The sequence below is a fragment of the Monopterus albus genome, unplaced genomic scaffold, assembly GCF_001952655.1.
Source record: "Monopterus albus unplaced genomic scaffold, M_albus_1.0 scaffold24.1, whole genome shotgun sequence".
NCBI classification, from domain to species: domain Eukaryota; kingdom Metazoa; phylum Chordata; class Actinopteri; order Synbranchiformes; family Synbranchidae; genus Monopterus; species Monopterus albus.
The window spans coordinates 2,659,639-2,681,305 of NW_018127904.1; the positions used below are offsets into that span (position 1 = coordinate 2,659,639).

At 39.9% G+C, this 21,667-nt stretch overlaps 2 protein-coding genes across 3 annotated transcripts in view; one reads left to right on the forward strand and one right to left on the reverse strand.

Annotated features, from left to right (window-relative positions):
* The window catches only part of nxph2a (neurexophilin 2a), a 19,036-nt gene extending 7,597 nt beyond the window's left edge, over positions 1–11,439 (forward strand). Inside the window, exon 3 of the mRNA XM_020594750.1 lies at positions 8,633–11,439. Coding sequence (XP_020450406.1) covers positions 8,633–9,379 — 747 coding nt within the window. The 3' untranslated portion in view covers positions 9,380–11,439. The remainder of the gene's footprint in view (positions 1–8,632) is intronic.
* A 1,507-nt stretch (positions 11,440–12,946) lies between these two features.
* spopla (speckle type BTB/POZ protein like a) overlaps positions 12,947–21,667 on the reverse strand; it is a 14,730-nt gene continuing 6,009 nt past the window's right edge. For both annotated transcript variants that reach the window (XM_020594793.1, XM_020594794.1), the window contains exons 4-12: positions 21,271–21,392; positions 20,749–20,900; positions 20,486–20,613; positions 16,612–16,789; positions 16,020–16,075; positions 15,714–15,836; positions 15,073–15,215; positions 14,917–14,970; positions 12,947–14,440 (exon numbers count right to left, since the gene is read on the reverse strand). In XM_020594793.1, coding sequence (XP_020450449.1) covers positions 14,296–14,440; positions 14,917–14,970; positions 15,073–15,215; positions 15,714–15,836; positions 16,020–16,075; positions 16,612–16,789; positions 20,486–20,613; positions 20,749–20,900; positions 21,271–21,392 — 1,101 coding nt within the window. In that variant the 3' untranslated portion in view covers positions 12,947–14,295. The remainder of the gene's footprint in view (positions 14,441–14,916; positions 14,971–15,072; positions 15,216–15,713; positions 15,837–16,019; positions 16,076–16,611; positions 16,790–20,485; positions 20,614–20,748; positions 20,901–21,270; positions 21,393–21,667) is intronic.

Consider the following 21,667-nt stretch of genomic DNA (forward strand, 5'->3'; position numbering starts at 1 on the left):
GATTCCAATACAGTTCCCAGTTGGGTTGTTAATATGGTCAGCCTTCCTGCAAGATTACAGCTTTGACACATGGTTGACAGCAACTGACAGCAAATGTTAAGTCTAACAGATTGTTGTCAGTAGATTTAACCACAATTACTGACATTCATTTTTGCTCAACAGAAAACAAACAAACAAAACCAGACAATACAGATGGCTTGTAGCCTTGAAGGTGACTTTGGATTAATTGTTATGTTACCAGGCGTAAAGGGCAGGCCAGAGCTCTTGGTAGGAAAGGTAAAAGAGGACACAGTGACAGTCATTACAATCCAAACAAAGTATGCCAGTGAGGTTAGAGGTAACAGTGGTATAATTTCCTGTAATTTGTTCCATTTATTAGGAAACATTGAAGCACATTTTAACAATTATGTGTTGGCAGCTTCCACTCTGCAGGAGAACTAATTGTGTGTGATTTGCACTGTTTAGTATATCAGTTCCTGTGGTGAAATGCTTTCTAATTATACTGAATATTTAGGTTTGAAGACTCAGACAAATAAAAGTTTGTTTGTGTCCAGAAAAGGCGAGGAATCGTCTCAGAGTCAGTTGCAGGAAACAAAGGAAAAGTGAAGATTCTGTGATTGAGTATGAACAGACACTGACACTATAAACATGACATTATATGATTTATACTAGCCACAGGACTGTTATGTTACTTGCTATAATTTATGCTAGTAAATGGGATGTGAGCAGCCCCGAGTGACATCCTGAGCAGTCAGATAATATTTTGCCACAACAGCTCCTAAACTTTAATACACTTATAAGATACTGTAATAACTTTAAAAGCTCAATAGGACCATATTTCCTGTGCAGTATTTATGACAGAATAAAATGGGACTTTAATGGACAGTGACTCTCCGCTGAGAACACAGGTAGTTTGCATATCTGTAATTTCTTTCTTGGTTTTAGCATTTATGAGTTGATCACAAGGGTATAGTTCAGAAACTGACAGCTGCTGCTTCACTTTCCCCATGTCCATAGGGTGTGTGTAATCAAAGAGGGAAGTGGGTAGGACTTAGTGTTGCTCTCTATACTTTTCTATACAAGAGGTCAAAGGTCAGGGACAGCATCAGATCAGCAGTACTAGAAGAGATACAATGTCTTGTTTAAGGACACAACTGCAAAGAGAATATTGTCACTTAACCTGTATTGTAACAGATAAAACTCATCATCTGCCAGTGCTGCTGAGTAAAAACAATATTTTTTATTTGCAAGTATTATATAAACATTTATTAATAAACACTTTAAATGGTGCCTACACTGTAGCCATGGTTACATATGCTTGTAGGGTGCTAAAATAGGCTAAATGGGAGGGGTGGAGGTACTGAATATTTATACTACATATTATACAGTATTTCCATATGTCTGTTTAATTTCAAAGCTAGCATCAGATGACTGTATCAAACATTACACCCTTCAAGGAGTGCAAGGTTCCGTATGTTTTGTGTGTGGCCATATGCAAGCTGCTGACCAACATGAAAAAAAAAGCTGTAACAGAACTAATCAGATGCAGCAGCACATTGATGTATTAATTTTTTTGCCATTAAATACTTTTCACTGCATATTTATTGTGAAGCAAGAAGCCAAGTTTGCGATATTAGCATTCAGTGTGTGCTCACACACCAAAGTTTACAGCATGGGTTTTTAATGTCAGTCATGCCTCATCCCTGCTCCATCTGAGCATCATGATAGTGCTAGCACATGTGGTACATACTGTGCTTCATTACAGTGATGTGATGCATGCTCTTCAGGCAGTGCTTAATTAGTAAATTATGAGGTCCTGGAATATCACTTGATGTTGGACCCAGTATATCAGTGTAGGGAGAGGACCAAGTGTGTTGGAGCAGTTTCCACATTAAGGGGGCAACTTCGAGGCGGAGACCAAAGAAATCACATTTCCAAGCATGAGTTATAAGTCTTAAGTGTGAGTGATGCTAAATACATTAGGGCTGAGAGGATATGGGCTTCACCCTATGGGGAATATAATATATTATATTCAGAAAATTACAGCAACAAATTTAAAGCACACCAGAGACTAGATAATGCACTAACATTAAATAAACATGTTCATACATTTAAAAAAAAAATCCCAAAATGCATAAGGCAATTAACAAATTCTTTTTGCTTCTTTCACATCGCCAATGTTGCACTGAATGTGCACCCAGTGTGACCAGCGTGGGCTAGTGACATCAAGATGTACTGTAATTAGCCTAAATGCCTGTTTATACTGCAGTTAATTATTCTAATTTTAGTCCAGTATGGTGTCATAAAAGTATGACTTAGGTCTCTTTACTGTTTTTCATATAGCCCATTTCTTGCATATGTAAATGCGGTACCAGGTTTTCTAAAATAGGTGCTGGTCACAATTTGAGAGGTGCCAGATCTGGCTTGTTCTGGCATAAATTAAGGTTTTTACAGCCTATCTGACAACAAGAGAAGGGTTAGAAGTGATGCACTGTGCAGAGACAGAATTGGTAGTACTAATGGTATTTTAGAAATGAAAACATCAGCACTGTGCTTATTTGAGCTTGCCATCACCTCGCCATGCAAACCGGTCAGCCAGACAGTCAGAGTCTGGTGAGGTGTTAATACAGGGAGGCGGAGGCAGGAGAGATTTTTAAGTCTGTGAAATTAAATAAACTGTACTGTATTTATGATATATAAAAACATGTATTAAGGAAAGAAATAAATCTTACCCTTACCAGGCTAATGAAGTTTTTTACTGACTATTCTAAATGTTCACTAGAACTAATTTCAAGCACATACCTGAGACTTTTTGCGGTGAATACTGAGAGAGCTGATGACTTAACCCACAAATTCAATATAGGATCTTAGGCAGGAGTGTTAAGATATTAGACGCTGTAGTCTCATTCTCACAGAGGTCAGGTAGTAATGGCCTAAAGGATTATACTGGAGGGGGTAGATATGCTACATGCACACACACGCACGCTAACCGCAGCCTTCTGATTGGTAAGATGCCCCCGGTGTGGATTTGCTGTTGTGATCCACCACAGTGTTGAAGCACCTGCCATGTATTTCCCTGGACAGTCACTGATTAAAAGTGATGGCTCTGAAGCGTGAGGCTGTTCCAGCGATCAGAGCACCAATCTATTCTTCAGCAGCGTGTAGACTCTTGCCCTGCACTGCCTAAGCGCCTCTAGGGCCTCCTCTCCTGGAATCGGCTCTGGGTGTGAATCATTACAAATGATATGCTCTGTAACATCAGGAGGAAGATGGCTGGGGAAGGATGTGGAGAGGGGATTGCAGGATGAGAAAGGTTTTAATGTGAGTGGAGTGGCTTGTCATGTCAGATGCTTGAAGGCAAGAGTCTGCAGTCAATCCACCTCTGCAACAATCTGTGGTCTAATGCTAGCAGCACCGTCCAAACGGTTCTAATATGGCAGGTGTTGTGCAGCAGTAGTGCTGGGAAAGTGTTACGAAAGGCAGTGGTGATGCCGGTGTCGTTTTCGCAGGACATCCAGATTTTTACTACGTAGAAGCGCATCAAGTTAATGAAGCTTCCGACACAGAAAATTAGCAGAGAAATGAATTGCACCACCAAAGTGAGGTCAATTTGCACAGATAAATCCATGAAGAACAGTGGAGTGCATCATTGGAACTACTCTGCTTGCACTGCTGAGCGGGTTAATTGCCCATTTTGTTTATTGTGAAAAAGATGCCTGAAAACAATTCTCCCCAGACACATATCCGAACCTTATGTGCTGGAAAAAATAATCAACTACGGAAGGCTTAAAAAATGATTATTTTTGCCTACGGACACAAGGAACTCAGTAATGAAGATGGTGCAGAGGCTCTAACAGAGAAACAAAAAAGATACAAATAGAAAGTAAATCTCAGATCACGATCAGGGGCCACACAAGTCAGCTGTGCCAGGTTTAGAGAGATTCCATCACATTCCATCTTGGCCATCAAAATAAGACTGTATTCCTTGCCTGCGGCCCAGAACCCATCACGGCCGAGCACAATGTCGCCGGCTGCTCACTGCAAATGCATTTTAACGGCATCTCTTCAGATGATCCAGAAGCCAGATGTCACTGGCTTCTTAATAACTTTCTAGAGGCTAGTTCTGGTCACTGTGGCAATTACCTTTATGTCAGGCCTCTAAAAGATATGTCTACCCACGGGACAAGCAGGCAGCCGGCTCCATAATGCTCATTACAGATGGATGTCGAGTCTGATTCATCCTGAGTCACTGTGCGACTTGCTGCTGCTTAGGCAACTGTCAGTATTTAAGTTCTACTATCTCTGAATACTATTTGTTGACAGCATTAAATCAAATATACAGTACATGCCACATAAAGTCTTTACAGATGGTCTTTGTACAATACTAGAAACATAGTTTCATAATTTATTTACCCTTTATTTAGCCATGACGGTCCTTGAGATGTAAAACTGACATATATATATAGATAGATATATAAGCATGCCTATAAAAACAAGAGGAGAATAATAGTTGAAAGAAGAAATACACATTCCATACCATTTAATATCTATAACATACTTCACCCCATAGCCAGAATTCAGATTTGATGCAAAATGAACATGTTTTCTTTAAGGTAGTTTGTTTAAAAGTAAAGAAAGCTTTTCTCCAGTAACAGTGCTTTTGCAGTTAATCTCCCAACTGAGGTGTATAGATGGAAAGTTTTACTCAGCATTGAATGCACTTTGGACAGAACTAAAAGAATGTAGCAAAAATGTATAGTGCAATAACTGCTGGTGAACTAAGATAAAAGGCTAGAGATAAAGCATGTCAGTGGCAGATAGACTAGTGTGTGTACTTTAAGGATATTGTGGAGGATGATCCTTAAATTTGATTATTAAAATATTATGACCAAGATGAATAAAGAATGAATGGGACTTTAATTATGAAAACTTAAAATACCTTGGTTAGCCTGCTAACTAAAGCATAAACATGATAGCTTGAATTTTAACTGAGAATTTTATTTCCAGAATCTCCATATTAGTCATATTTACTTTGAGTCTGTTTCTTCCCGAGCATCTGAATCTAACTGCAGGTGTAAATCTTGAAAAACACAGTAGAAAAAAATAAAAAATAAATAGAAATTCTGTGTGACATACGGTATTTTTCTTATGATGCAATGCATGGCCTTTGCTCCTGAGACCACAGAGGTATAAATTACAGTCGTGCAATCCTACCTGTCAGCGGTAATGCAAAAAAAGATGGTGACTGAATAGGGTGTTTATATGAATTGTATAATTAATGAGAGAGACCTATGCTATTTCAGAGGAGAGGTACTGTGCTGTTGCGTTTCAGGCATGACCTTTAAAGACACTGAATATTACCCCATCGAAGCATCAATACCGAAGCAGCTTCAGAATAAAAAATTATTTCAAACATGTTTTTGTTTGTACTGTTAGATGTCCATTAAAACTAGTGACAGCATGTATCACTAAGCAGATAAACAACTGTAATATCTCTGCTGAGGAGGTATAGGGTTCATTGGACTTCTCTGTATTTTTGCTTAGGACATACAGGACAAGGAAGAAGAAGAAGCTGAACCACACACAAATTTGCAATGTTTGCCACTAGTCACTTTGCCTTGTGCTGCTGAAATGAAGTCTGGTGTTTTCAGCTCCATAACTCTGCAGTTATTATCATAATAATATCTTGTTTCAAGTCGCCCTGAAATGCCTCTAGCACAGCAGCCCCGATTAGAAAATCTTAATTAAGCTTTTGTAGATTCTCCTTCATCAGACCTTGCTTTTTTCCCAGCGTCTTGTTATATAAAAATCTCTGATTCTTTCAGTCTGTTTTTAAGAGACACGGCTTCCGCGTAAATTAACAAATTGTGTTTACGTAGATGCTGCATGTGCAGGAGGACAGCAAGAGAGAAAGAAACCAAAGCCCGTGTTAGTGCACGCTTTCAAGTTCCCAGTTCTTCATCTCTCTCAGGGCATTTAAGTATTAGATATCCCTCTGCTGATCCCCTTGTTGTCACGGCAATTTCCCCAGTTGCTCATCATACTTAAACTCCTCTCTCATTTCCATTATAATCATCCTACACAAAGCTCACCTGAGATTTACACTTAAAACAAAATTTGGTTTCACCACTGGAGCGGTGCAGCATGACACCCGATGTGTAACAGATAGAACAGCTCAGGCTGGTGGGAAGACGAGTGCCATGTTTCCCTCGTTCACAGCAGTAAAGAAATGTTCCTGTTGGGAGCCTGCAAATGCTGCAGATTTTATGTTCAGCATCGCCTGTTATAGTGACTAAGTGAGTGAGAGACAAATCAAATTAACAGCTGAGCTCTTAGGTATTACTAAGTGGCAGTGGCACTGGGGAATACTGCCACTGGAAATGGTTGATTAAATGACTGTGGATGTGATGAGCTACACAGAGGGACATTAATACAGTGTTGCCTCATTCATCTATGTTTACTGGGAGCAACTGTCTTAATTAAGCATTGTGACAGCTGATAAATGGGCCATGCTCACTGTCTGTGGGACACATTGATTTCACATTACATATCCAGATAGCCATTACATCCACTTTGGTACATTAAGGTGTTACTGTTGTTTGGGATATAAGCAGCACAGTAAAAACATCTCTAATTATCGTATGGTTGCCCGACAAAAAATGTATGTACGTAGCTCTTTTACAATTCCAATGAAGAAGTTTTATTAGAACGTGAGCGGCACAAAACAAATCATGGTAGACAGACCTGGTTTGTTAGTTTTGTACACATGTGCCTCAGTTAGGCTTACAGCAAAATTATAATTGGTCTGGAAGTAGTATGCAGCAGCTCAGTGAGAATTCAAACAGCCGCTGCTCTGTGCCTTCAACATCTGCTTCCCTCAGTGATCCCTAGAATCAGGCCCGGGGAAAGCCAGCACTACTAATTACTAATAAAACTAGCTAAGCTTATTGCGGTGAATTATTAAAGCTTTATCTAAAGTGGACCAGGAATCACTCCTGAAGATAAAAGGCTTTGGGGTACAAGCAGGGCTCACAGTTCATTGCTGCAACTGGATTAGGACTTTTAGCACAACCACTGTAGAAGTCTGTCTGTGTTATATTAGGAACCATTACAAGCCAACGTTTATATGCATAAACCATGAGAACAGCACCACTGATCTGAGACCAGCTTATGTTTAGCTCAAAGGATTTTCATTGACATATAATCTGACAAGTTGTTCTAAAATGTTAGAAGCTTCGTGCAAATATGAGTTCATCACTGCATCCAAAATGATTCCTTTATGCCTCGTTACAAATTTGTTTTCCCACCTTCCCTGGTGTTACTGTATAGAGGTACCGTAGTTTCATTACATGCAACTGCGAATTCATTTTCTCTAAATCACTCACATTTGATGCAGTTTGGTGTATTTAAGTACCAGAACTACAACTACAAATAGTTTGGGGTCATAAATGCATCATCGTTCTCTATCTTAATTCAGACTGTGTTGACCAACTTCACCATCTTTCTTTTTTCACCCTGGTTCCTCCAAAGTGATGCCCAGGCCAAACCATTCACACTGTGCAGGACAAAGGCCTGCCATCATCATCAACCGCCCCACACACACAACAGTATTCTGAACATTGTATCAACAAGGATTTGTCCAATGATACTAAAAACAAAACGCCATTTAGTTAAGTTCACTGGTTTCAGTGGAAATGCCTATAGTTGTGGAGGAGGCTACACAACTGACAAGCAAGGTCTATTGTCATTTACTATAAAAGAGGCAAGTTGAAAATGTTTTGAAAATATTTCATAAGCTGTTTAGGTTGTAAACTGGTCTTACTGCATGTAAAACCAAAGTTGACAATCTTTGATTTTTTTTTTTGACAATCTGGGCTATTTTGCTTGAACTACTTTAAGTCAAAAGGTTCAGGGAGGCGACCTGATCCCTTTAATACATTTTATTTTACCAGAGAATCAAGAAGCCATCCTGAACTTTTTGTATTTTTGGTAAATGTCATACTTCTAAAGAGTGAGTATTCCTTCAGAAGTCTGATTGAAGTGCAGTGTCTGTTTGAAGTGCTTTTTGTAAAGCTTTAGTTACCAAACCACACTCTTCCCAGGGCACCTTTGCTGTGTTTTAGTATTTCCTGATCTCACTCTTAACTTTAATCTTTAATGTTGTGCAACAAATGGGTGCTGCACAGTCACGGTGCGGTTTTTTTTCTTCTTCTTCGGTGCTGGAGTGCTGTACTTCATCCTTAGTGCTGAACTGCTGTTGTGGCATTTTTACAGGGCAGCCACCGTGAGAAAAGTTGACAATAAGTGCACAATGCTGTGATTTGTTTTATTTAATATTTTCTGCCAGAGTCATCGTGTGCAAAAGGCATCACTGCCCATGTTAACTACACTGTGCTGTTTGGATTTTTTGGGAACAAACTGGAAACATCAAATGTATTATTGCCATCTGTTTCCACTGCACATCTGTGGATTTTTTCATCGAAAAGATCAATTAAATACTGTTCCAAAGTGCAAAGCCTAAAAATTTCAGTACGAGTTGCATCTACAATATATTGTGTTATTACATTTTTTAAAAAGTTTTATGTCATTTAATGGTCTTTTTCTGTCTACCTGTGCTCTGTTTCCTCTGAAGGTGACATGCAGGAAGGCGCGCGGAGGAGCCACAGAGGTCATCGAGTGGGCAGACAGTCATAACGAACAGAAGATTTCTCCCACAGGGGCCAGTCCACGGATCCTTAACCCTCTGCGTTTGTTTGCCAGGGGCTCCCCTGAGTTCAAGAGCAACATGAGGGAAATAACATATTTACAGAACATGGAGGACTTCTGGGACTGGTTATCTAACCAGACAGATGTTCAGGGTGCACAGGCCAGAACTAAACGCAGGCCCATCGTCAAGACTGGCAAGTTCAAAAAGATGTTCGGGTGGGGGGACTTCCACTCCAACATTAAGACTGTCAAACTCAACTTGTTGATCACAGGGAAGATTGTGGACCACGGAAACGGCACTTTTAGTGTTTACTTTCGTCACAACTCCACGGGCCTGGGGAATGTGTCAGTCAGCCTGGTGCCACCCTCCAAGGTGGTGGAGTTTGAGATGGCCCAGCAGTCCACCCTGGAGACCAAAGACACCAAATCATTCAACTGTCGCATTGAGTACGAGAAGACAGACCGCAACAAGAAGACTGCCCTTTGCAGCTTTGACCCATCCAAGGTGTGCTATCAGGAGCAGACGCAGAGCCACGTTTCCTGGCTGTGCTCCAAGCCCTTCAAAGTCATATGCATCTATATAGCCTTTTACAGTGTAGATTACAAACTGGTGCAGAAGGTATGCCCTGACTACAACTACCATAGTGACACACCTTACTCCTCCACAGGATAACCTAGCTGTTGTTACTGTAGTGTGCATCTACCTTTTGTTTTCGCATTAAATAATGTAAATGTCAACCTTTGAGCTCCTTGTCCCCGAAATACCTGAGACATTTTACAGGAGGTGCAAAGTAAAATGAAACACGCGCTGGAGGAATTTGGCGTATTATTACAAAACTTTTGTAGACACTGCACAAGTACACAGATCACCAGAGACAGTTAGGTGAGTAGGGACTTGGGGCTGACTTGGGATTCAGAGCTACCTACCAACCCTGGGTGACTCCTCCCCATCACAACAGCACATGTTCTCTGTAAACCACCGGAATAATTACTATGTTGTCCAGATGTTTTCTCTGAGGCTAGGCTGCAGGCAAGCAAGCTCCCAGCTGGGAGTGCATGACTGGCTTCTCTGCCAGTGCTGCACTGATGCCAGTATTACCAGACAATTTCCTCACCTCATTTAAACAGTCAGTTATGGGATGAAATATGACAAGATTTTGGATCATGTTAATAATTAAAATACCAAGACATCTGAATTGTTATTCAACAGGGCATAAAATTAGATTTTCCGAATTTGAATCATCACTACATTTTGACTGATTAATCAAAATTATTTGTTCATTGCCTTTGAAGTAGAGCTAATGTCCATTTGTACCTGTTAACAGAACACAGGACAATGTCTATTATTTCACATTAGTTTGATTAATGTATATTTTGTCACTCCAAATAATTAATATAGCCTTATTGTACATCTTTTATCTCAGTTATTTTTCTATTTTATGGACTGAAATAAAGTGAATGGATTGACTGAAAGTAACTCTGCCCCAGACATAGATAAATAGATCCAAAAAATCTAATCCAAAAGCAGAGTAAGAGCACAATCATAAATCATTATGTATACGTATGTAAGTACCCATCCATGCGTAATTTGGCTGCTGCCTTTTTGCTCTTTAAAATGTGTTGGTTTTCTGTTACAATCATTAAAAGGTATGCATGTGCTAAACTAGCCTGAAATCCAACATCTGTGTTTGCAAGATGCACGTTGAGGCATCAGCCTGCCAAGTGAGCACCTCAGTGGATTAATGTGTCAGGTGAGGCGAGGGGGAAGGAGCGATAATTGCAGGACAGGTGGATTTAGTGAGTCTGGCAGACAATTATCAGCACTTTGTCATGGTCCTGCCACAAGGCCTGACATTACCTGTCTTTAATAGGCTTTAATTAGCCTGGGAAATTTCATTTACCTAAAACCAAGAGTGGAGAAATGAAAAGCGTAAAAAAAAAAAAAGTATGGAATCAGTCTGGAATTTTAATGAGAAGTGGGACTGCTAAGTTTGAAAATGTCAGACATTTCCCAGTTGTACAGAAGGATTAAACTGACGAACTTCGGCATGGATAAAAATGGATAACATCCAGTCTCATAGTAAATGGTATAATGTGCTTTGACTTAGCGATCACCAACACGTTTGACAGGTTTTGCTGAAAACCATCAACACATTATACTGTGTTGTTAGCTCATATCCAGGGTTTTAGGGTAGACCATGTGTCACTGACAAATCACAAGCCAATTATTTTTGCCAGTTCCTTTATTTGCTATATCTGGTGTCTGTCACTATCAGCTGTAAATGATCCTGTCATATTATACATGTACATAAAGAAAAAACTAAATGAGTTGATCTATGTTGTTTTAGTTTTGCTCCTTCGTGAAAATGCTGTGTTAACGTGCAAATCTGAAACTAAACGTGTTTAATTATGGCTTCACAGTAAACAATGTCAAGTTATTCAAATTTTTACAGAGAATTATGTCAGTGGGTATATTGTTCCTTATTTCTGGTGTTTGTTGAGCAATTCCATGTAGATAAATGTCACATTTATTGCTTATAATTAGAGACTTTTGATTTCCATTTTTGTAATCCTTGCAGATTGTACTTATTTTCATTTCCTGCTTGCTTCATCTTGTTTAAACTGTTTCCCCTGTAGAGCGCTACTGTGTGTATAGTGTAAGAACAAAATGTTAATTTTGAATTTCCTAAAGGGGTTACTATTGTTAAAAAGAAACTGTAAGGATCAATTTAGGTTTTTATGGCATTAAACCTTATCTGAACTTGGCTCACAGCATACTGTCACTCGGAGTCAGCTCCAGTCTGGCGGTGCTCACAGTTGTCTCATTTCATTCCTACAAGGACTTCTCAACAGGGTAAACACACCATTTTAAGAGTTACATTTCAGTGTAGCTTTTTAATGGGCAATAAATCTGTGTCCACAGGCGTGGATGATACTCGAGGTACACCTCAGGGAGCACATCCATTTTGCTGTGGCCATCAGGGACAGGGGTCTTTTCATTCCCTTCCATTACTCTTATCTGATCAGGGTGAGGCACCCACTCCTTAGGCATCAAGTCACACCAGGCTTTCCTGCTGCATGCATTCAGATATCCATTTCACTTTTCATGGTTTTCAGTGGTGATATTACTCATTATTAGACATAATAAATTACTTTTAATTTGTTTTGCTAATCGCCTTAACCTGATCATTAGCACCAGTAATCAAAAGCAGTATTTTCAAATTTGTCAAGAAATTCATTTCTAGTAAATGTCAGTAGTGTTAAAACATTAATGCCAATTGACAAGTTTTAAGTAAAACACTCCAACTTACTTCATCATTAGTGGTAAAAGTCAGGTTTTGTTTCTTCTTGCTACACACTCTATATTGGAAAGACAAAAATCTAGTTTTTTTTTGCTCACAAATGCTCTGAACAAAAGTTCATACCAGAAAGCAATCAAAATCATGTGCAACACAATCAGAGAAAAAACTAGTAAACATTTCAGACCTCACTACAAAACACCTGCTGGGATGCACAAAGCACCATAGATCATTTTGTCTCAAGACTCACTTCTTTAGGGAAATCGGGGCACTATCCTGTACTGCTATTTAGTCACAGACAAGGATTTTTTCTTTTAAACCAAGGCCATATTAATATTCAAGCATCTAAACTTCTGACCGAGTGTCACTGTCCACTGCTTATATAACAACCTTATTTCCTACAATCCCAATGACAAATGTTCACTTCTGAAAATGCCAGTGCAAGCATCTTCTCTTTTAGGCATTACATGTGGTAGAGCAAAGTGAAGGAGGAAGATAAAAGGTTGGAGAGGCGTCTTAAAACAGAGATGATATCAGGCTTTCTCCCTAGGATCTGTGCTGAGAGGGGCGGACGAGGATCAGCAAGTTGCTGATGAAGACGTCTGTTCCAGCAGGAAAGAGCAGCCTTGTGTTCACTTTAATTAGAGTTGGTGCCGAGCATTCCCACATAAAACAAGGGGACAAAATGTCTTTCCTGTGTTGTGAAAGGTTCACCGTTGAACATTTACTATGGTAAAGTAATTTAGGCACTTTTTCTTCTGATCATGCTGGTGGTCAACCAGTGGAGAGAGGGAAAAAAAAAATCAGCTCAGCTTGACACCTGCATCTATTAACACGACCATTAAAAACAGTGTGAATAATAAGTCACCAAACCAACGCTCATCACAATGAGTTCGACTATCTTCACTTAAAAAGAACTAAATCGTGTCCACTTCAGACTACTGGAAAATGTTTTAATGGGTTAATGTAGGCATTCTTACAGACAACTTAATCTTTTCTGCTTGCAACCAAAACAAGTTTCAACATTTCAACAAAATGCTGAATGATGTGTAACATCATGTAAAAATGATGTTTCTCTTTCACTTTACTAAATCCTCTGACCACACTACAAACAAGACAGACTGAATAAACACGACAACCCCCATTCAAACACCGAAGAACGTTGCCAGTAGAAGTGATGCTCAGCATCCTACAAATATCCAAGCATGTTAGAGGACTTCTTTTTTTTTGCACATAATTCATTTAATTCTGCACAAATATGTCAGATAATTGCAAAAAATAAATTGTTAAAAACAAAATTGGTACTTGGACACTTTCTTTGACAGTAACATGACCATGCATTTGTCTCTCCACTTTTAGGTAACCACAATATATTGAGAATATATATTTGCATGTTGGCAATACTAAGGGAAAAAAAAATCTCAAAATTGAATCTATAACAGGTCACAGATGTATGATCTGGAATATGCCATTCAAATGGGAGACTGAGTAAATACTTCCATATACTTCCAATGTTTTAATATATTAGGGCCAAGGACCACACACTTCTGTCTTAAATCTATTATTAGGGTTGACACTGGGTCGTCATATTGGTAGATTGCAATTTTTTCTCCCACGAATACGCAATAGAACAGACTTTCTTGTACACCGATCTTCTGAAGATGGTTCAACTGTCATTTACATAGAAATGGTGCCATCAATATGGGGCATACACATTTTTTAAAAAGTGTAAAGAACTGACCTTGCACTGAAAGTGTTCATGCTTTTTAATGTCTAGTCACAAAACTGGCTAAACATTACAAATATATAATATTTCCCATTTAGTTAACCCTTTGTTACGTTCCTATAGAACTCCATATCAAAATGTCTATTCATGGGAACTAGTGCAACCTGGAGGAGGCCCGGTCTTTGTGACAAGGCAGGCACAGAGTAATTAGACAAAGTACTCTAGGGAAGCTCCAGAGCAATGGCAGATATATTAAGGCCATTTTTTTAAATTACTGGAAAAAACACAGTAGCAGACAGCTTGACTTGCTACCCAGGCTGAACAGAGTTCAGCTGAGGAAACATAGCAAGCAAGCAACACTGACTGAACCAATTTTTTTTCCCCAATTAATTGATGTGAGTCATCCACGTGCCAGCCTCCCCATGTTCCTGGTCAGAAAGCTCCACCATCCTTTATTCAAGTGTGTTCAGTTTTGGTGGAAATACAAGTGGTACCCTCCCTAGTTCTTCCTTTGTCAACCCATGCTTCACACCTCCAGTAAAGTCCAGGGGCACAGTCACACAGTCAGGACTGTTTTAGACGCTTCCTGGGAAGACCAAAGGGCGGGCACTGTGCTGAAGCCAAGGCACGAAAGGCCTCGGCTACCAAGTGAGGATGGGATTGGATCATTGACTTCCAGCCTGCAGTCTCCATTATATCTGTAGCATGACTGTAAACAAAGGCAAAATGAAGACATAAGAATGTGCACATTAAAAATCAATAAACATAAATGAGATTGTAATGGCAAAGCAAAGTTGCACAGTGAACTTGAAAAAGGTGGTTTCTGTTTGTGCATAGGTTGAAATTAATGTAGGATTAGAACACATTCACATGTTGAGTACAACAGAGACAGAAATAAGTTCAACATTTGAAGGTGTCCTATAACAAGATACACCATCTAAATAAAATAAATACAAAGTTTCCACAGCAACCACCTCCAGTCTTTTTAAAATTGTACAGATATTTCTTTTCCAGTGTTTATGCAGGTATGAGTCTATTAATAACTAAAGATATGGAGCTTCAAACTGAAAAGCACTCTGTCTGGGCCAGCCTGGGCTAAAACAATGAATTCTAATGCATCTGGTTGGGGAAAGAGATAAGACTGTGTTATTAATCTTGTGTCACATATATCAGCTAATTACATACTTGCTATTCCAGTTCTTTCCATCTTTACAGCCCAGCTGTCTCAGGACACTGCACCTATGGCAAGGAGATAAAAAGGTAAGCATTCAGGGCTGGTAAACAGAAATGGCAGCAGAAATTTATCACTGGAGTTTTTTTTTTTTTTCCTGCAATACTTGCCTGTTGATAAAATCTATGGCTTGCGCTTTGAGCTGCTCGGCACTATGCAAGTCTGCTAGGATGAGGGTGTCAGCCACATTCTCCACTGAAAGGCTGTTGCACAAGGCCTCTTCACACATGACCTTTAAACGCTCCAGAGCGTACTGGGGTGGCAGGTGAGAGGGGGGACACAAAAAGCAGTGGTTACATTCTGGATGCATTGCAGGTGCCCATGGCTTGAGGGTTTGAGTGCACAGAGCACAAAGCTACAGGCTCAATAAGTTGCTAATCATTTTAATGACTAAACCACATAAATAAAAAACAACATGTATTACACTGCTAAAAACAAGAACTACATCATTTCACTACATATTTAACAATTAACTGAGCAACAGTTGGAAGAATCTGTAAGGAGAAGGTTGTTGCTAAATATTTAGGTTCACTACTCAGTTAAAACTCATTCATAATTCATAAATTAGCAGTAGTGTGTGCACTTCCTGATGCCTCTAAAGATCCTGCTTATAGGGTGTCTGGAATCTGTAGCATTTAAAAAAAAAAAGTTTTAATGGCAGCTTTTGCGGTATAAAAAGCACATTCTGTTAAATGGTGATTCTGATTTGAAAACAATTCACTGTTCAGCTCTACTTAATGTAGGTATTTACTTTATCTGCAGCTGCCAGCAAATTGTCTGCCATCTTCTCCAGGTTTGGGGCTTTTCCCGTATAGATGAAACCCATCATTTCCTTAAAGACATCCGGGTCCACGTCACTGATGTCAACGCGGTTCTGCAGAAAAAGGCGACACTACTCAAGAGAGCTTGGCAACAGTTAGGTATCCATTGAAACAAGGCGATAATGTTCGTTAGAAACATCACAAAGGTTGTGTTGTGACAAGGTACTCATAAAGGAACTATTAATGAAAGAACAGCATGACCTGTGAAAAAAGCCATTATAATTAGCTATTCTTACCTTCTTGCTTTCTTCCATTTCATGTTCAAACATAGCATTAAAGACTGGTGACCTCGCTGTCAAAGACACACATTGAACACTGATAAGTCACCAGTCATCATATTAAATATTAGTAAAATCAATAGTGTCATGTGACAAATACAAGATAAGACAGTATATGTTAGTTGTATGTTATGACACAGTTGTCTCAGATAAAAAAAAAAAAAAAAAAAAAAAAGTACACAACATGTCGACACTGTACTATTAGGGCTCTAAAATGTTGCTAAATCCATAGAGCTGCTACTTCGTCAGCATTTCCCCGACTACCACAGCTGCCACTGTGTCTAATGGAGACAAGCTGGAGAGGAGAGACAGCCTCTGGATCCTACAGTCATCTAGGTCAAGCAGGGCCAAGCGGGGATAGCGGAGTGGATTAGCACCCGCTGCAGAACTAGGCTGCTACAAATCAAGCCAGGAATACAGATCCTCCATAGCCTTCTGACGTGCCTACAGCCATTAAGAAGAAGCACAGGCATGTCTTTCTAGGGCTATTTTGAGGGATTCAGTCCTGGGTGCTGCCTGCTGAAATGCTGGGGGCCAGGGACAGTCTTACCTGCAAGGATGGATTTGTGGGCCTTAAACTCCTGTCCTCCCACATAGAGGCTGCAATCTGTGAAGCGTGAACACTCCCATAGGTTCCCCAGGTCATCAGACAGCTGACACTCTGGTACCTTCAGCATGTTCATGTTGGATTGCCCAGAAATGTTAACAGAGTCCTGGACAACGCTTACCTGTACATGAGAAAGATCACAGATAGAACATCACACTGAATCCATTCAATCAAAGCTAAATTAACAAATTCAACAGCAAATTAGGGCTTGCAGCGGTATATCAGTTTGACAGTATACCATGTATGTAAATTGATGGTTATCATACCATTCACATTCACTTAATACCAGTACTGAAGAAAAAATGCAATGCATGCAATTCTCCTTGCCTTCCTGACTGCCTGGACACCACATGCACACATGCAGCAGAGAAAACAGCAGGGGGAAGTGAGACTGACATCACCAGTCTCCATCCAACGAAAAAGAAAGTAAAATCAGCACTGCGGGATTGATTACTCTGGATATCCCAAAAATGAACACCGGCACTCTGTGCAGATGTGTCTCGTTTATAACTTAATCCCTAACAAAATGTGTTAATGCTTGAAAGACACAGACATAAAATGCACTGAAAAAATTTTCCGTCTCCCAGTTACATCTGCAGTCGGTTCGTTTGCTAACCTCTGACTTACAAAAGGATTTTCACCGATCTCAATCTGACCCATCACCAAACACGTACACAAGCTCTCATGGCTCACATATATGTGTGTGAGTGAAGGTACAGACAGGATCAATCTGTCTGCACTGTCGTGCACCTACAATAAATTAGCAGCTATTTTAATAATCATTTAGAAAACTGTGAAGGCATTTCTCGCTATTTATTTAGAATTTTTACAAACCAGTCAATCTGTTGGAGAAAATAATCACCAGAATAATCCAGAATGAAATAATCAATAGAGTTTAGACAATGTATTTGCTCAGCCACCCCCCACCCCCCCAAAAAAAAAATTTTGCTGTAGCTGATAATAATTGTGTAATACTGTATACTGTGAAACAGTCAATTTCTGAGAGTTCTTGTACTGTGAAAATCCAATACTGTTGCAATCCTACAGCAAATATGCTTTACTGCCTTGAAGAAGAATGTAAATTTTCTATTTTTAAAATCTATTTTCTAGGAACCCTGAGCGGAATGGACTCCTACTTGCAAGAACACAACCTCTTAAAACTAAATTAATTTTGCTGAAACACCAATTTGATGAGAAAAAGCATTTTATCTTTAATTTGAATGTAATTTTTTTTTTTTATCAAAGTGTCAATTTCCCCAAAACTGTTTAATCTTCTTGTAACTGTTCTCTGGCACAATGTCTAGTCCTGGCAGTATTTGGCCAATTAAATTTACATCAAAATCACTGACATTTCATTTAACTTGCCCGTTTAAAGAACATTTTAGGAAACATTTACTTTTCTTGACACACTGAATTAAATTATTTCGAGAACAAGCATCAGTGTAAATGATGGAAAATGGAAGAAGCATTCCACTTAGACTTTAATGTAATTTGAAGCAAACACCAAAAATGTCTAGTTAAATGGCGCTACAGCTTACACTGACGGGTAAATGTTTCATGACAAGAATTAGGAAACTCTAGCCATGATTCACTAGCGCTTACACTGGAGGTATCAATGCTTCAAACTGTGATCAATGAAATAAACCAATAATCTGTACACCACATACAACACAGCAGATCAGTAATGTACTACACACATGGATTGAGGCAGTTTATCTCATTCTTCCTAGCAGATCCTCTCAAGCTCCATCACATTGAATGGGAAGTGTCTGAACTATCACCTTCTCCACAGATCTTCTGAGGTTCACATCTGATCTTTGGCCAGGCCACACAGGGACAGTCAGAAGAGACTTGTCCTGAAGCCACTCAAATTTTGTCTTGGCTGATTCAGGACATTGTTATGCTGAAAGGTGAACTGTCACCCCGGTCTCAGGTCTTTGCACTCAGGAGCAGGTATCTTTCAAGGACCACTCTCTATTTGGCTGCATTCATCCTTCCCCCAGTTCTGACAAGTGTTTCTGTCCCTGGTGCAAAGAAGCACCTGTACAGCAGGTGATAAGCAGTGTCTGGCATTCGGACAGCTTGGAGTTGTGCTGAATGGATTCCGTTTTTTCATCTCATCAGACCACAATCTTTACACTCATGCTCTCAGAATCCTTAAATGCTGTTTGGGAAACTCCAAGCAGCCGATCATGTGCCTTTTTCTCAAGCCGTCTAGTCCTGACTGCCGGAGAGCTGTTGAGCCAGTCGTTCTTGTGCCAGGTTCTCCCATTTATGCAGAGGCCAGACGCCCAACTCAAAGGAAACGTCCTGGTGGTGCATTACTTCTTTTATTGAGGCCACTGAGGCCTATGCCTCAGTTCAGAGGAGTTGACTTGGTTTTTATCCCAACAACAGCATAAAATGTAGAACCTTATCTACACAGTGTGACTTTCTAAACTGTCCAATCAACTAAAATCACCACAAATGGACGCTAAATGATTCTAGACACATTCAATCCATCCATTTTCCTCCGCTTACCCGGGACCGGGTCGCGGGGGCAGCAGTCTAAGCAAAGATGCCCAGACTTCCCTCTCTCCAGACACTTCCTGCAGCTCCTCCGGGGGAATGCCAAGGCGTTCCCAGGCCAGCCGAGAGACGTAGTCCCTCCAGCGTGTCCTGGGTCTTCCCCGGGGCCTCCTCCCAGTGGGACATGCCCGGAACACCTCCCTAAGAAGGCGCCCAGGAGGCATCCGAAACAGATGCCAGAGCCACCTCAGCTGGCTCCTCTCGATGTGGAGGAGCAGCGGTTCTACTCTGAGCTCCTCCCGGGTGACCGAGCTCCTCACCCTATCTCTAAGGGTGCGCCCGGCCGCCCTGCGGAGAAAGCTCATTTCGGCCGCCTGTATCCGGGATCTTGCCCTTTCGGTCATGACCCAAAGTTCATGCCCATAGGTGAGAGTCGGAACGTAGATTGACCAGTAAATCGAGAGCTTCGCCTTACAGCTCAGCTCCTTCTTCACCACGACGGACCGGTACATCGACCGCATTACTGCAGAAGCTGCACCGATCCGTCTGTCAATCTCCCGTTCCATCCTTCCCTCACTCGTGAACAAGACCCCAAGATACTTGAACTCCTCCACTTGAGGCAGGAACTCTCCACCAACCTGAAGGGAACAAGCCACCCTTTTCCGACTGAGAACCATGGCCTCGGATTTGGAGGTGCTGATTCTCATCCCAGCCGCTTCACACTCGGCTGCAAACCGCCCCAGTGCATGCTGACACATTTCATGGTTAATTAAAGCAAACAGGATGCACCTGACGACAAGTCGGAACAAAGGGTCTCAATACTTTTGTAAATGAGAAATAGCAGTTTTTGATTTTTTAAAATCTAAAAAATATATTTTTACTTTTCATTATGGGTTGGTAGATTGATTGGCCAAAATGCCAAATTTACCCATTTAAAATTAAATCTACAAAACCATAAGGTGTGCAAATGGGGTTTAAATACTTTCTGAAGCGACTGTACATGAATTACAAACAAAGCAAAAGAGACAGAACTGAAAGACTGACTTTCTGTAGACACGTGACAACATGTGTCAACCTAATTTATGATCTCCCAAAATGAGCAACCATTCTGATGGGAAAAATCTTTTCCCATTCATCCACCAAAAAGCATTTTTCTGTATAGTTCCACCTGGCGCAATCATTGAAAGCATGTATAATTAAAGTGTAGCATGGTGTTACTTACAATTTTGGGAAAATTAAAGCATTCATAAACAAGAGGATTGCCACCCTAATATGAAGAATAAAAGAAAAGCAACAGTGTAACAGTTACCTCACAGAACAGGGTTAGCTTGTCATCTGGTAAGAGTCCATTGGTTTCATCAAGAAGGAAGTCTCTCCTTATAAATTTTTTGAAGCCCCAGTCTTTACCTTGGACAAATCTATATGCTCTTTGGCTTTCTAAAAGGATAACAAAATAATAGTCTTGTTAATGGCTTTGTGCTTGCACAAAATGAACAGAAGTGGTGTTGCAGAATGAACATCAAATATACAGAACATATAAGTGTGGTGACATTTCTGATTGCTCACACTCACCCATTGCTTTTGTTTCCTCTCTTTTAGCATTCAACAAAGAAAACTTGAACTTTGCTCTGACTTCACTTTTTGGACAACTAACAAGTAGTAAATACAGTGACAGATAATCTTTGCTTTCATCATCAAGACCCTTTGGATTAACTCGCAGACACCTGAAAAATAAACAGATACCACTGTACATTAATCACAGTAAGGTTGTAAACTAAAGTTGACAGGCATAACTGCATCACTTTTGTCCCAACACAACACTAGGAGATGCCTTTTCTCTTGCTTTAAGAGCATTTGTTTAAGTGCAGAGTTCCCACACTAAAATAAAACACTTTTCAATGACATTCATGTTTGTTTGGGAAAACTCAAGGACATGAAACTGGATGCGACAAAAGTGCACACAACAGAAAAATAAAAAAAGAAAACAAATGCATTTTAAGTATGGGTGTTAATTTCCAGAATTCTACAAGCCTACAAGTTATCAACATTTTCATGGCCAACAAAAGAACTGCAGTGAGAAGTGTGAGTACTAACCATTTCATTTTGTCATTGGGACCAGAGGAAAAGGTTGAGCTCTTCAACACCTCGCCCATTTCTTCTCTGCAAAAACTAAAGTTGTTTATGGTCCACATGTAGGAAAACTTCACAACCTTCACCTTGGAACCAAAAGAAAAATCATACAGAATCATCAAACCAGACTTTGTGTATTTTGTATTCCCCAATAAAAAAGTAATACATTTCACTATATCAAGACAAAGTATACAGGTATGTGCCAAAAAATTAGAATATCAAGGAAAAGTCCATTTATTTCAATAATTTGTTTCAAAAAGTGAAACTTATATGTTATATTAGTTCACTACACACAAAGTGAAATATTTCAAGCCTTTATTTGTTTCAATTTTGATGATTATGGATTAAAGACAAAAAAAAA